Source organism: Ranitomeya variabilis, chromosome 1 (assembly GCF_051348905.1).
Source record: "Ranitomeya variabilis isolate aRanVar5 chromosome 1, aRanVar5.hap1, whole genome shotgun sequence".
NCBI classification, from domain to species: domain Eukaryota; kingdom Metazoa; phylum Chordata; class Amphibia; order Anura; family Dendrobatidae; genus Ranitomeya; species Ranitomeya variabilis.
The window spans coordinates 1136354228-1136370408 of NC_135232.1; the positions used below are offsets into that span (position 1 = coordinate 1136354228).

At 42.5% G+C, this 16181-nt stretch overlaps 1 protein-coding gene across 5 annotated transcripts in view; it reads left to right on the forward strand.

Annotated features, from left to right (window-relative positions):
• The first annotated feature begins 1216 nt into the window (after positions 1 to 1216).
• SLC4A11 (solute carrier family 4 member 11) overlaps positions 1217 to 16181 on the forward strand; it is a 285187-nt gene continuing 270222 nt past the window's right edge. For 3 of the 5 annotated variants that reach the window (XM_077280311.1, XM_077280316.1, XM_077280312.1), the window contains exon 1: positions 1218 to 1478. In XM_077280311.1, coding sequence (XP_077136426.1) covers positions 1421 to 1478 — 58 coding nt within the window. In that variant the 5' untranslated portion in view covers positions 1218 to 1420. Of the gene's footprint in view, positions 1479 to 16181 lie in introns of all 5 variants that reach the window. The other 2 variants (XM_077280313.1, XM_077280318.1) reach the window with 2 other exon arrangements.

Sequence of the window (16181 nt, forward strand, 5' to 3'; positions counted from 1 at the left end):
TGGCTAGAAATAGGTGCTGAGCCCAGGGATGCGACCTGCATCTATCTGTCATTTATGGTATATCTTTTGGAATTGCCGGAAGTGTCAGTGATGGGAATATCCCTTAAACCTCTGGATTAACCATAACTGTCAGGCCATGGTCCTTGGTTACCATCTCTGTGCTCCAGAAAGTCAAATCTATGCCAAATATGAGCTGCTGTAGATTTTATTTTTTTTCAATTTCCTCAGTAATTTATGGTAAATTTGTTCAATTTGCTTGGTTTTTTTTTCGGTCAGAAAACTTGCAAACAGCCAAATCCCCCCCCCCCCCCCCCCGAGTGTGTTCCCTTGGGACTGCAGTTGTAAAAAGTTGGATAGAATCGTAAAGGTCTGTGTGCTCCGGAGTGTTACTCACCATCACCAAGCAGTTTCCTAGGAGCATCGTGTGACCCATCACATGAAGATGACTTCGTCATTGGCCGATGAAGAAAGAGGACACTGAGGTCACTTGTGATGGTCCTGATGGATGACCTTAAGTCACCGACCGTGGGGAGCGGAGACAACGGAGGGTGTATATGTCACATCTAGGGGATTGCTCTGCCGGGCTTGTGTGGATTCACCAATGTTGGAAAGCAGAGTACAAAATCGAGGAGGGAAAAATTCAGCCCACCTCAGACTCCGATAGACAATGCACCTAACCTGGAGTCACTGACGGTATCTGCTTCCTAATGGAGAGGAGCTAATAAATAGCCAAGTGGTACCCAAAAATGGAAACTGTGAAGCCAAGAACGTAGTTTACTGTCATTCCTACTGGATCATGTGCAATGGTTAATACTGTGCAAACATGGAGGAGACTTTGTCCCTGTCCGATGCCCACGGTACACCATACGTATGATTACAGGGAGTACTTGTTTACCAGACATGGTCTTAAGTCCTATTGTGAAGATTTCTTTGTGTGTGAGGGCGGAGAGGCGGATGGCAATCTACCAAAAATGCCGTAATGACTATGTACAAATATTCCTTGCAGGTCCATTAACTCGCACACAATATGTTCCCAGTATTAAAGCGTCCACGCTCTAAGTCGTTTCCTCGTCTTGGTCAAGTTTCCATGCTGTTTGCTTACTTATATAAGTGACATTTGTGTGTGCATTGGGGGAAGGGATCGCCGAGGAGAAGGGAAGGTGCACATCTGTCTCGTGCTGCCGGATCATTGACGGTTTTGATGATGGTTCTCCGAGGGCTGAGCTGCACGTACAAAGGTCTGAAACACATGAGGTGACCTTGACATTGCTTCTAGGTGCGTGAGATTTTAAGCTGCGCCCCGCACCTGCTGCCTTCCCAGCTCACCTGGGCTACTGACGGCTCACAGCTGTTCCAAGGGTCCGACTCCTGCACTTGCTTTGCATTACGACCCGCGTAGCTCTCTCCAGACCACAGCAAGATGAAGGGAGCCCAAAATATGGCGGACAGTGTGGAAAGTCTGGAGACAACTGATGAAGGTAGGACCCATGACCCAAGTTCTTCCTTACTTTTGTGATGCCTCGTGAATTGTGGACCTTCCCTCGATCCAAAAAAGTTGCAAACGTAATTACCAAACTTCCCATTAGAGGATGCCTCCAAAAAAGTGACAATTAGTCACCGGCATTCACTAATGGACTGGTGGAAGATCGTAAAGTAGCTGTTTGAGGTCTACAAAAAAATAGACTAAGACCCATAGCCATCATTAATGGGTTGTGGACCACCAATGAGAGTGAAAACCCCCACGGTTGTCATTCAGGACCATTTTTATGAGGGAAGGCTTGACCGGCAATGCATTGATGAAGTTTCCAAGATGTTTGGAAAAAGCTGTGGCCATTACTTACAACTCCATTAGAGGTTGGAAGGAGCATCACTGATATGTTTCGGGACCTCCTTCATACTGTTGTCCGGGCCTCATTATAAAGTTGGTGGTGCCCATCTGGAACATCTATGGGAATTTTCCACGCATATATTGTAAGTCATTTTCAAGGTGAAATAAAAAAGGGGGATTCATTTTGATAAAGACCCCCTTTAAACAGAACCTGCCATTTGCCTTACATATGTATTTTTTTACATGATGTTAATGCCGCTGCTCTCCTGAATCCAACAATGTTTTTCTTTTGTTCCTGCACCTTTCTGTTCCTGAGATATCGCCCCTTCTTCCCTATATAAAAATGTAGGTTTTTTATCCAACCGGGCGTACTGCTCAAGAAGCCTTCCACAGAGTTCCAAACCACACCCATTTGGCTAAAGGGACTAGATTTATATACAGGGAACAGAGGGGAATATCTCAGGAACGGAGAAGAGAAGGAAGAAAAGAAAAACATCGCCGGATTCAGGAGAACAGCAGCATTTACACAAGATGAAAAAAATGGGAAGTAACAGGTTCCTTTAATGCTTCATGATGTACAGTATTATAAGTAAGTAATGTAAATAAGAACTCATGTGATCAACAGAGAAAGTGAGACTTGCTTTTGTTTTTTTTCCACTACCTCGTGAGTTTATATAATTAGTCCATAAATGATATGTCCTCTGTTAGAAACTCACTTATTCTGTCTTTTTACCCAATCCCCACTTTTATGGACTTCCGACATGAAGGGCGTATATCCTTTCACTTAATATAATCTTATACCATCGAGGAGTACTCCCTATTAAAGAATAACAATCATCCGCTAGATTGGTTGCTCCTCCTGTGATGGACGAGGCAGCGGCACACCGATGTCTGGGTGTGCAGAGTAGTGCCACGTCAGAGGTGGCCGGAGGTGGGTACCTGTCTGTGAGGGACATTGACCAACGTGCCGGACAAGCAAACCAAACCGACCCCATAAATCACCATTCACCTTAATCCACTCCTGATATTTATGAACAGTTTGTCACAACAAAAAACGTTTTTGCTCTCCGAATGGAGGGCAGCAGTGAAGGTTGTGACTTTCTGGATATTGATGTAAAAAAATGTTTAAGTCCTTCAAAATAGCAATTCATGGAAATATCTTAATGGATCTGTCAAGGAAAACCGTTCAGCTCTGACTCTAATGGTTCTGAACATAAAATACTTTTATGTGCGGTCCTATGTTTCATGTTGTCCTTGCGTTAAGCGTAGACCTTCCATTTTTGCTTTTGTTATGCAGCCTCTCCAGCTAAGTGCTCTCACACATACTGACCTTATGTCTGCAGATGGCTGGGGTGTAGAGATAAACAAGTGTTATCATTAGCAAAACTCCGAAAATATCACACTTGGCGCTGATACACCTCCTGACCTGATGTGTATGGTATCTGCGCCCTGATCAGCAGCGCTAAATGGAAATATTGAATTCTCTACCAAATCTGTGTCCATCTTCACTACTTGCTGGGGCCTTACAGTTCTCAAGTGTAATCTGTCTTTAGAAGCAGAGACACAAAGTGACTACAGCAAAGACTGGCCTCCATTTGAAAGAAGTTGGGATGGGTCTTTGTCTCTCTACAGGTAGTGGAGGCAGGTCTTTGTCTATTTACATGAAGTGGGGGCGGGTCTTTGTCTATTTACATGAAGTGGGGGCGGGTCTTTGTCTATTTACATGAAGTGGGGGCGGGTCTTTGTCTATTTACATGAAGTGGGGGCGGGTCTTTGTCTCTTTACAGGAAGTGGGGGCGGGTCTTTGTCTCTTTACAGGAAGTGGGGGCGGGACTTTGTCTCTTTACAGGAAGTGGGGGCGGGTCTTTGTCTCTACATGAAGTGGGGGCGGGTCTTTGTCTCTTTACAGGAAGTGGGGGCAGGTCTTTGTCTCTACTTGAAGTGGGGGCGGGTATTTGTCTCTCTACAGGAAGTGAGTGCGGGTCTTTGTGTCTCTACAGGAAGTGGGGGCGGGACTTTGTCTCTTTACAGGAAGTGGGGGCGGGTCTTTGTCGCTCTACAAGTGGGGAAAGGTCTTTGCCCCTCTACAGGAAGTGGGGGTGGGTCTTTGTCACTCTACAAGAAGTGGGGGCGGGTCTTTGCCTCTCTACAGGAAGTGGAGGCGAGTCTTTGTGTCTCTACAGGAAGCTGGGGCGGGTCTTTGTCTCTCTACAGGAAGTGAGGGCGGGTCTTTGTCTCTTTACAGGAAGTGGGGGCGGGTCTTTGTCACTCTACAAGAAGTGGGGGCAGGTATTTGCCTCGTTACAGGAAGTGGAGGCGAGTCTTTGTGTCTCTACAGGAAGCTGGGGCGGGTCTTTGTCTCTCAAGAAGAAGTGGAGGCGGATCTTTGCCTCTACATGAAGTGGAGGCAGATCTTTGCCTCTCTACAGGAAGTGGGGGCGGGTCTTTGCCTTTCTAAGTGAGGGAAGGTCTTTTACTCTCAACAGAAAGTGGGAGTGGGTATTTGGCTCTCTACAGGAAGTGGAGGCAGATCTTTGTCTCTCTACAGTAAATGGGGGCAGGTCTTTTACTATCAACAGAAAGTGGGGATGGGTCTTTGACTCTCTTCATGAAGTGGGGGAGGATCTTTGTCTCTCTTCATGAAGTGGGGGAGGATCTTTGACTCTTTATTAAGTGGGGGTAGATCTTTGATGCTCTACATGAAGTGGGGGTGGATCTTTGCCTCCACAAGAAGTGGGTGCAGATCTTTATCTTTCTACAGGAAGTGGGGGCGGGTCATTGTCTCTACATGAAGTGGGGGTGACTCTTTGTCTCTCTACAAGAAGTGGGGGCGGGTTTTTGTCCATCTACAGGAAGTGGAGGTGGGTCTTTGTCTATATACAGGAAGTGGAGGCAGGTCTTTGCCTGTCTACAGGAAGTGGAGGTAGGTCTTTGCCTGTCTACAGGAAGTGGGGATGGGTCATTGCCTCTACATGAAGTGGGGGTAGGTGTTTGTCTCTCTACAAGAAGTGGGGGCAGGTCTTTGTCTTCCTGCAGGAAGTGGAGGATGGTCTTTGCCTGTCTACAGGAAGTGGAGGCAGGTCTTTGCCTGTCTACAGGAAGTGGGGATGGGTCATTGCCTCTACATGAAGTGGGGGTAGGTGTTTGTCGCTCTACAAGAAGTGGGGGCAGGTCTTTGTCTTCCTGCAGGAAGTGGGGGTGAGTCTCTGTCACTCTATAGGAAGTGGGGGCCAGTGTTTTCCCTTTTACAAGAATTGTGGGCTGACCTTTGTCTCTCTAGAGGAAGTGGGGGGTGGGTCTCTGTCTCTCTACAGGAAGTGGGGTGGGTCTTGTTTACTCTACAGGAAGTGGGGGTGGGTCTTGTATCTCTACAGGAAGTGAGGGTGGGTCTTGTATCTCTACAGGTTTTTGGCTCTCTACAGATAGTGGGAGCGGGTCTTTCTCTTTGTACAGGAAATGGGGATTGGTCTCTCTCTGTTCATGAAGTGGGGGCGAGTCTATCTTGCTACAGGAAGTGGGAGCGAGTCTTTGTCTTTCTGCAGGAAAGTAGAAGTGGGCCTTTGTCTTGTATCTGCACAGGAAGTGGGGGCAGGTTATTGTCTCTACATGAAGTGGGAGTGGGTCTTTGTCGCTTTATAAGAAGTGGGGGCAGATCTTTGTCTTTACAGGAAGTGGGGGTGGGTTTTTGTCTCTACAGAATGTGGGGAGGGTCTTTGTCTTCTTCAGTAAATGGGGGAGGGTCTTTCATTCTGTTCATGAAGTGGGGGCGAGTCTTTGTCTCTGTACATGGAGTGGGAGCGAGTCTTTGTCTTTCTGCAGGAAGTGGGGACAAATCTGTCTTTATACAGGAAGTAGAGGTGGGCCTTCGTCCTTCGACAGGAAGGGGAGGGAGACCTTTATATCTTTTCAGGAAGTGGGGGCAGGTTTTTGTCTCTAGAGAAAGTGGGAGCGGGTCCTTGTCTCTCCACAGGAAGTGGGGTGGGTCTTTTTCTCTCGTCCAATTATCTCTTTTCTCCCTATATTCTTTCTGTCAAGCTAAATTCAGAAAGAGAAAGGCTGGCTTTCCGTTTAGGTCAGTCAACCATTAAACGATATCAGCAGCAATGCAAGCTGGGAAGTGAGGAACAGGAAGTTCCCGTATCCATAGTACTAGTAGAATCCTTAAGAACAGAAAGTATCTATACAAAAAAAGAGAATAACAAGATACAAATGATCAAAATCAATGCAGATCAGCACTGATTTTAGCAAATCAAGTAAAAATTGAATTTGCTTGTTTGCACGGATCTTCTTGGAAAATTAATGTCAGTTAATATGATCTGAGGTCTCTGCAGACCCCAGAGCACAATAAATGTAAGAAGTAAAACATAAAAAAGTCCTTATACTCACCTCACCGCTCACCTCTCCGGCCCTCGCTGTCAACCCTCCTGTCCTCGACACGTATTCAAACCACCACTGGTCACCTTGAAGTTCCCACAAGCAAGCAGAAGGTCTCAACATCACGATGTCACGACGTGCAACTTGACCTTACATGTGCACAACCGTCCAGGCTTCATCGGACATGGAAGTCCCAGCCCAGCGTGACTTCAGTGCAAACTTCAGTGATCAAAAGATTTAGTGCAGTCTGGACAGGTGAGGAGCGGGGAGCCGCAGAGGTGGGCATTTTTAAAAAAATCTTTTGATTGTCCTTTATGGGTCAGAAAATGGTGTAAAAATATCTTAATATTCCGGGGAATACGTGCAGAAACGAATGACAATAAAATCTGCATTTTGGCTGGTTTTGTAAAATTTGAATAGAATTTAATTCCACTAGAATTTATTGGTTCATTTCTAAAATATTAGACTAGTATTTTCAGCATTAGTAGTTTTACCGTCTGGTGGAAGATGACGATAACACCACCACTCTAGGGTACCATCAATGAAGTGGAAGGAAGCATAGGCTCCTGTCACTTGAGCTTCATACTGCTTGGGGGTCTACTGAATGACTGGTGGTCTCAGGACCCAAACCACCACTAGTCTGCAGGCAATTAAAGTACCTGCTAAATAAGAAAAAATGCGGTGGAAGTTCCGTTACTCTTTAACCAAATTCATCAAGTCTTTATCTTCTCGAGAACCAGAAATATTTCCTTACACCTGAGCAGTGACTGCTGTCCTCGTTTCTCCGACTGTGTGTAACACTTGGAAGCGCTCGTCTAAACATTGTCACAGACTTTCCTTCCCCGGGGCCACGTTGTTGTTGCTCCTGGCACGAATCATCTATTTATCACACAGCACAGATTGTCTTCCACACCATCCAGCAGCGGTAATTACTGGTGGGTCAGATCCTGTCTGCAGCGGCTCCGACCGAAATCTGTAACCAGGAACCGCGATTTATCTAACGACCCAGTGTTTATTGTAAGAACACAATGCTGAGGGTTTCATAACCATCTCACCAGACTGGCATCTATTTACTTCTAATAATCTGTGATCTATCTACAGCGGGGAAATAAGTATTGGATACACTGCCGGTTTTGCAAGTTTCCCCCCTACAAAGAATGGAGAGGTCGGTAATTTTTATTGTAGGTACCCTTCACCTGCGAGAGACAGAATATAAAAAATTAAAAAAGCAGAAATCACATTGTATGATTTTTACATAATTAATTTGCATTTTATTGCATGAAGTAAGTATTCCATACAATAGAAAAACAGAACCTAATATTTGGTGTAGAAACCTTTGTTTGCAATTACAGAGGTCAGACGTTTCCTGAAGTTCTTGACCAGGTGTGCACACACTGCAGCAGGGATTTTGGCTCACTCCTCCATACAGATCTTCTCCACATCTTTCAGGTTTCGGGGCAGTCACTGGGCAACATTGAGTTTCAGCTCCCGACAAAGATTTTCTATTGGGTTCAGGTCTGGAGACTGGCTAAGCAACTCCTTGAAATGTTTCTTACGGGTCCACTCCTTAGTTGCCCTGGCTGTGTGCTTCAGCTCATTGTCATGCTGGAAGACCCAGCCACGACCCATCTTCACGACCCATCTTTTACTGAGGGAGGAGGTTGTTGGCCAAAATCTTGCGATATATGACCCCATCCATCCTCCCTTCAATACGGTGCAGTCGTCCCGTCCCCTTTGCAGAAAAGAAGCATGAAAGTATGATGTTTCCCCCACCATGCTTTACTGTTGGGAAGGTGTTCTTGGGGTTGTACTCATCCTTCTTCTTCCTCCATGCATGGAGAATGGAGTTGATACCAAAATGTTCTATTTTGTTCTCATCTGATCACATGTGCTTGTATGCCCTGCAGGATTTTAATCTATGACGTCATAGGGTGTTACTAACGGTAATGTTTGAGATTGTGGTCGCAGGTCTCTTCAGGTCATTGACCAGGTCCTCCCATGTAGTTTTGGGCTGATTCCCGACCTTTCTTAGAATCATCCTTACCCCATGCGGTGAGATCTTGCATTGAGCCACGGACCAAGGAAGAGTTACAGTCATCTCGTGTTTCTTCCATATTCTAATAATTGTGCCAACAGTTGTTGCCTTCTCACCAAGCTGCTTGCCTATTGTCCTGTAGCCTATCCCAGCCTTGTGCAGGTCTACAATTTTGTCCCTGGTGTCCTTAGACAGCTCTTTGGTCTTGGCCATAGTGGAGAGGTTGGAGTGTGATTGATTGAGTGTGTGGACAGGTGTCTTTTATACAGGTAATGAGTGCAGAGTAAGAGGGAGTCTTACAGAAACACTAACAGGTCTGTGAGAGACAGAATTCTTGCTGGTTCGTAGGTTATCTATCTATTTATCTATCTATCTATCTATCTATCTATCTATCTATCTATCTATAATCTAGGAGTCCAGAAAATCAGAGGCAGCACACCATTGTAGATTAAAGTTTAGAAGATACTCAAAATTTAATAGCCCATTATGGCAACGTTTTGGCCCATGAAGAGCCTTTCTCAAGCCAACTATCTATCTATCTATCTATCTATCTATCTATCTATCATCTATCTATTATCTATAATCTATCTATCTATTATTTATCTATTTATCTATTATATATCAATCCATTATCTATCTATCTATCTATCAATCATCTACCTATTATCTATCTATTTATTAGCTATTATATATCTATTATCTATCATCTATTATCTATCTACAGTATCTATCTAATATCTATCTATCATCTATCTATAATATATCTATCCATCTATCATCTATCTATTATCTATCTATCTATCTATCTATCTATCTATCTATCTATCTATCTATCTATCTATCTATTATCTGTCTATCTATCTATTATTTATCTATCATCTATCTATCTCTCTACTATCTATTATCTATCTATCATCTATCTATCTATTATCTACAGTATCTATCTATCTATTTATCTATCTATCTATCTATCTATCAATCTATTATCTATCTATCTCTCTACTATCTATCTATCTATCTATCTATCTATCTAGCTATGTATTATCTATCAATCTATTATCTATCTATCTTATCTATCTAGCTATCTATCATCTATGTCTCTATCTATCTATCTATCTATCTATCTATCTATCTATCTACCTATCATCTCTCTGGTCATCAAAGTTCCGTATTATTTTTTTATTTTTTTCTGATCCCTTTACACTGGATATGGTGATCATGTGCCAGTGCTATTCTACGACATGTTTCTTAAGCAGCCAGAATGATAAATTAAGTAATAAATTGCCCAGAAGCTTATTGGATTATCTCGCTGGATGTGCATGCATATGAAAGGATAATTATTGACACCATGCAGTTATATCATATATCCCAGACAGTGAGTAAAGAACTATTCTTATGCCTGCAGGACATGAGTCATACAGTAAAATACACTAAATAGAGGATTGTGTGCTGTGTACTGTAAAATATAGGGGTATTAGAATGCCTTTTGTACAATTATCTACCATGTGTTCTCATATAGTGACAGCCGCAACGACCTCGTTGTAAACGAGAATGTCCTTGAATGTCCATTGAAGTCTTCCTCTCCTCTGTAACAACTCTGCTGGAGGAAAAAATTGTTTAATTATATAAAATTTGGTGATTGCATGCAAATTTCATATGGTTTATAGATCTAGCAGATGATTTTAGAAAGCACTACTGTGTTACTACCAGAGGTAGTGATGGATCCCATGACGGTCCACCATTGACCAACCTATCTTAAGCATAGTTATCATCTTTTCATTGCACTTTTCATCCTTAGCCCTCTTCTCTTAGCAATTGTTACAGAGCTTCCATTTATGTCTGTTTATTACTCCTCCAGCTTCTGTAGAACATCTTTTTTTTTAAAGAAAGGAGTCTCTTCATAACTGTCACTTGTAGATGGAAAGTCTGTTCTTTTCTTCACAAAGAAGTTTTGCAGTGGTTGGTGTACGGATCTTGTAAACTGCTCATGGAAGTCTACTTTGTAGTTGAAGAAAGTATTCATATAAATGGAAGTGAGGTAATTTTTTTTTCAGTAATTGACCCAGTCTACTTCTCTTTACAGTTGACTATTTAATGTCCACTAGTTCAGGTTTGATGATTCTTACCAACTATATAAAAATGTTCTGGAGGCACTCAGCTCGTAAGCCCAAGTAAAACCAGCCAAAAAGATGGGGACTGAATTGTATTGGATGTTGGGAACATCCAGGAAAATACAGATGACGTTGGTTTCTATAACCTGCCCATCTACTCGATCTTTATGTCAACTGTCTAAAGTTGTCAATTCTGAGTCCTAAATTTTTTTTATCTAAAAAGAATTTGACCCTACTATAGGCTCTTACAAATCTGAATTTCTATCTATCTATGTATCTATCTAAATATACAACATATAATTGCACCAAACATATAAATCATACACAGCTTGCATAAAGAATATACTTGAAAAAAATCAGATGAAATGGGGTTGATGTGGAACCCATTGCGGTACTGTTAGCTCATAGTTTTTTTGTTTTTTTCATTTTCATGGAGCAGAGCTAATGTTTGGCATTTGGGTCATATGATATCCTAATGAACTGTTATCTATATTAACTATTGATTTCTACAGAAATACAGCTAATCCTAATGCATAAATGAAAAGACTAATCCTGCGTTGCTATTTTGATATATTACAGGAAACCATAAAACCATTGGATTTATGAAATATGAGCAAATAGACTTCATAGCTCATTATAAAGAGAAGTAATTTAGTTGCAGAGTTAATGTTCATTTCCTTCCAAGATCAACACCTTAAATATGAATAGGCTGCAGTGCAGTACTGCACAAAGTGTCATTAGAACCGCAAATTAATTAGTATGTGTGAAAGATAAAGAAGTAGATATGTCGATTAATCACCTTCACACAATGATCTTCATTGATGCAAAGTCTCAGAGATTTCCAGATTTTTTTTTTTTTGCTTGTATCATTTTTGTTTTTATGTTTCTTGAAGTGATTGTAGATTTGAGTTGTTCCTAATTTCCAGGTATTTATCCAGATCTTTCCTTATCTACAAGGCACCCAGATCTACACTTATCAAGCACTAACGTTTACTTAGTGATGTCATCATATTTGCTTTTTTTTTATAGCAGTAGATAACGTAGTTACTAGATCTGAGACAAATCTTAATCACATATTTTACATTTTGATTAAACCTTATCTATTTGGATAACACAACTGCTTTATGAACTGTGCTTGCTGTAATAAGGGAATTGTTTGTAAATCTGAAATATTTAAAAAGGAAATTACAACTTTTTATGTATCTTCTTAGCATCAATGGAATGAAAAATGCATTCTTACACCTGTGAGTTAGCAGAGGGGAGTGCAGAGTCCCCGATCCACCTGCTCACTGGCAATCAACATATTCAATCCCCATTGTAAGTGTTCGGTTTATTTGCAAAATTCACAAACGTTTTGCTGTTTGCAATGAACCAATGGATCAAGAACAGCGTAAAATCTGAACACAACTAATAGAACAAGTGGTTTCCCTGAATTCATCACATAATGCCAGTCGTATTGGCTTCTGTAGCCTCCAAAATATGTATCCCTTCTTGACCAGCGTCTTTAATACTTAGTAGAGCATGTTGGGATGTTCTCACTTGTGGCAAATGCGATGAATAGTCAGACCCCGACTTCTGCCAGAATGTCTGAGGAATTGCTCATGTCCAGTGGTCTCTAAGTCACTAATATTCTTGGGTTTGGATGCTGCCACAGCTATTTTGTATCCCACCAAAGATCTTCTATGGGGTTTAACTCAGTTGACTTGATATCCACTCTAGAATCTTCCAAGACGTCTTCTGAAGCCAAGCCTTCATGGTCTTTAAGGTATGATTGGGGTCTAATGATGCCCAAGCTTCAGCTTTTTCGCAGTAGGCATGACTTTGTCTCATAGGTTTTCCGGGTACTTGAATCAATCCATCTTGCCATCAAAATGCTGAATGTTTCCCGTCTTAAAGGAAGCAAAGCAACCTTACAGTATCACTAAGATACCATCACCAAGGTCCTGTGGGCCATGCTTCACTGTGGGCATTGTGAGCTCCCACCATGTGTCACTGTATGCATTACAAGGCCAATGCCATGCTTCACTGTAGGCATCACTGAGACCATGCCATGCTCTCTGTAGTCATCACTGATCCAATATTATGGTTCAAAATAGGCATCACTGAGCAATTGCTATGTCATTATAGGCATCATCGAGCCCCCACCATGCTTCTCTGTAGGCATCACTGAGACCATGCCATGCCCTCTGTAGTTATCCCTGATCCAATATTATGCTTCACAATAAGCATCACTGAGCAACTGCCATGTCATTATAGGCATCACCGAGACCCCACCATGCTTCTCTGTAGGCATCACTGAGACCATGCCATGCTCTCTGTAGTCATCCCTAATCCAATATTATGCTTCACAATAGGCATCACTGAGCAATTGCCATGTCATTATAGGCATCACCAAGCCCCCACCATGCTTCTCTGTAGAGACACCGAAATGCTTTACAGTAGTCATCACTGATCCACCACTATGCTTCATTATAGGCATCACTGGAACCCTGCCTTGCTTCACTGTAGGCTTCATTGAGACCATTCCATGCTCTCTGTAGGCATCACTGAGGCCACCAAAGTGCTTCACTGTAGGTCTCCCCAAGCTAAAGCAATGATTCACTGTAGTCATCACCAAGCCATCACCATACTTCCCTAAAGACATCAGAGAGCCACCACGCTTCACTGATAACATCACCAAGCCATCGATATGCTTCACTCTAGGCATTAGTAAGCCACCGCCGTGTTTCACTGTAGGCAGGGTGTTCTTTTTATGGTATGCTTTCTTATTCCTCGTACAGACATATTACTGATCCAAAGGCCAGAAAAATTCCAGTTTTGTTTCATGGCTTCACAGAAAAGAATCCCAAAACTTCTGTGGCTTGTATTTATGGTTTTGAGCATATTGAGCTCATCTTTTCTTGTGCTGTTGGGTCAGTAGACGCATCATCTTGGAGTTTGGGCATAAATACCTTCAGAATTTAGTATGTGTCTTACTATGCAAACCCTACTAAGTACTAAAGACATTTGTCAAGAAGGGGTTGAATAAATATGAGATGGTAGCAGTCAGTAAAAATGGCATTTTGTGTTTCATTTAGAGAAACCACTTGATATATTAATTATGTTGAGACGACTGATTTCATGTGGTATAATGTAATGCTTCATTTTGGCGGTGGGGGCGCTGCAGTGCAGGTTATCACTTACTTGTGAGGCTATCAGTAGATTACAACAGTAGGACAGTGCAGGGCAGATAGGGCAGTGAATTAGTAATGATAATATCCCTGGTGGACTGGGGCAGTGAATTAGTAATGATAATATCCCTGGTGGACTGGGGCAGTGAGTTAGTAATGATAATATCCCTGGTGGACTAGGGCAGTGAATTAGTAATGATAATATCCCTGGTGGACTAGGGCAGTGAATTAGTAATGATAATATCCCTGGTGGACTGGGGCAGTGAATTAGTAATGATAATATCCCTGGTGGACTGGGGCAGTGAATTAGTAATGATAATATCCCTGGTGGTCCAGGGCAGTGAATTAGTAATGATAATATCCCTGGTGGATGAGGGCAGTGAATTAGTAATGATAATATCCCTGGTGGACTAGGGCAGTGAATTAGTAATGATAATATCCCTGGTGGTCCAGGGCAGTGAATTAGTAATGATAATATCCCTGGTGGATGAGGGCAGTGAATTAGTAATGATAATATCCCTGGTGGACTGGGGCAGTGAATTAGTAATGATAATATCCCTGGTGGACTAGGACAGTGAATTAGTAATGATAATATCCCTGGTGGACTAGGACAGTGAATTAGTAATGATAATATCCCTGGTGGACTAGGACAGTGAATTAGTAATGATAATATCCCTGGTGGACTAGGACAGTGAATTAGTAATGATAATATCCCTGGTGGACTAGGACAGTGAATTAGTAATGATAATATCCCTGGTGGACTAGGACAGTGAATTAGTAATGATAATATCCCTGGTGGACTGGGGCAGTGAATTAGTAATGATATTATCCCTGGTGGACTAGGACAGTGAATTAGTAATGATAATATCCCTGGTGGATGAGGACAGTGAATTAGTAATGATAATATCCCTGGTGGATGAGGACAGTGAATTAGTAATGATAATATCCCTGGTGGACTGGGGCAGTGAATTAGTAATGATAATATCCCTGGTGGATGAGGACAGTGAATTAGTAATGATAATATCCCTGGTGGACTAGGGCAGTGAATTAGTAATGATAATATCCCTGGTGGATGAGGACAGTGAATTAGTAATGATAATATCCCTGGTGGACTGGGGCAGTGAATTAGTAATGATAATATCCCTGGTGGATGAGGGCAGTGAATTAGTAATGATAATATCCCTGGTGGATGAGGACAGTGAATTAGTAATGATAATATCCCTGGTGGATAAGGACAGTGAATTAGTAATGATAATATCCCTGGTGGACCAGGGCAGTGAATTAGTAATGATAATATCCCTGGTGGACCAGGGCAGTGAATTAGTAATGATAATATCCCTGGTGGATGAGGACAGTGAATTAGTAATGATAATTGTTGTGAATTCCGTTCTCGGGCTCCCTCCTGTGGTCGTCAATGGTACTTTGGTGAGTTCTGTCCTTGGACACCCTCTGGTGGCTTTAAGTGGAACTGCTGATCTTTGAGGTTGGCTTTCTCAGCTGCCCTCGTTTATTTCTGCTGCTGGCTTCCCTATTTAACTCTGCCCAGGTCGTTAGTTCATGCCAGCTGTCAATGTCTCAGTACTGGTTCAGATCTCGCTTGGATTTCTCAGATGACCTGTCTACTCCAGCAGAAGCTAAGTCCTCGCTAGGCCATTTGCTGTTCATTGGTTTTTGAATATATTTCTCAGTACATGCTATGTTTTTTGTCCAGCTTGCTATTATGATATTTCCTTGCTAGCTGGAAGCTCTGGGGGTGCAGAGCTGCACCTCCACACCGTGAGTCGGTGTGGAGGTCTTTTTGCACACTCTGCGTGGTTTTTGTAGTTTTTAGTTCTGACCTCATGGTTCCCTTTCCTATCCTCTGTCTGTCTAGAGAAGATTCGGCCTCCTTTGCTAAAATCTGTTTCATTCCTTTGTTTGTTACTTCCTCTTAACTCACAGTCAATATTTGTGGGGGGCTACCTTTACTTTGGGGAATTTCTCTGAGGCAAGGTAGGCTGGAATTTCTATCTTTAGGGGTAGTTAGCTCTTAGGCTGTGAAGAGGCGTCTAGGGAGAGTTAGGTACGCTCCACGGCTATTTCTAGTGTGTGTGATAGGATTAGGGATTGCGGTCAGTAGAGTTACCACTTCCTCAGAGCTTGTCCCAGGTTTTTCCATTTTAACCATAAGGTCATTTCGGGTGCTCCTAACCACCAGGTCCATAACAGATAATATCCCTGGTGGATGAGGACAGTGAATTAGTAATGATAATATCCCTGGTGGACCAGGGCAGTGATTTAGTAATGATAATATCCCTGGTGGACTAGGGCAGTGAATTAGTAATGATAATATCCCTGGTGGATGAGGACAGTGAATTAGTAATGATCATATCCCTGGTGAACCAGGGCAGTGAATTAGTAATGATAATATCCCTGGTGGACTGGGGCAGTGAATTAGTAATGATAATATCCCTGGTGGACTGGGGCAGTGAATTAGTAATGATAATATCCCTGGTGGACTGGGGCAGTGAATTAGTAATGATAATATCCCTGGTGGACTGGGGCAGTGAATTAGTAATGATAATATCCCTGGTGGACCAGGGCAGTGAATTAGTAATGATAATATCCCTGGTGGACCAGGGCAGTGAATTAGTAATGATAATATCCCTGGTGGACTGGGGCAG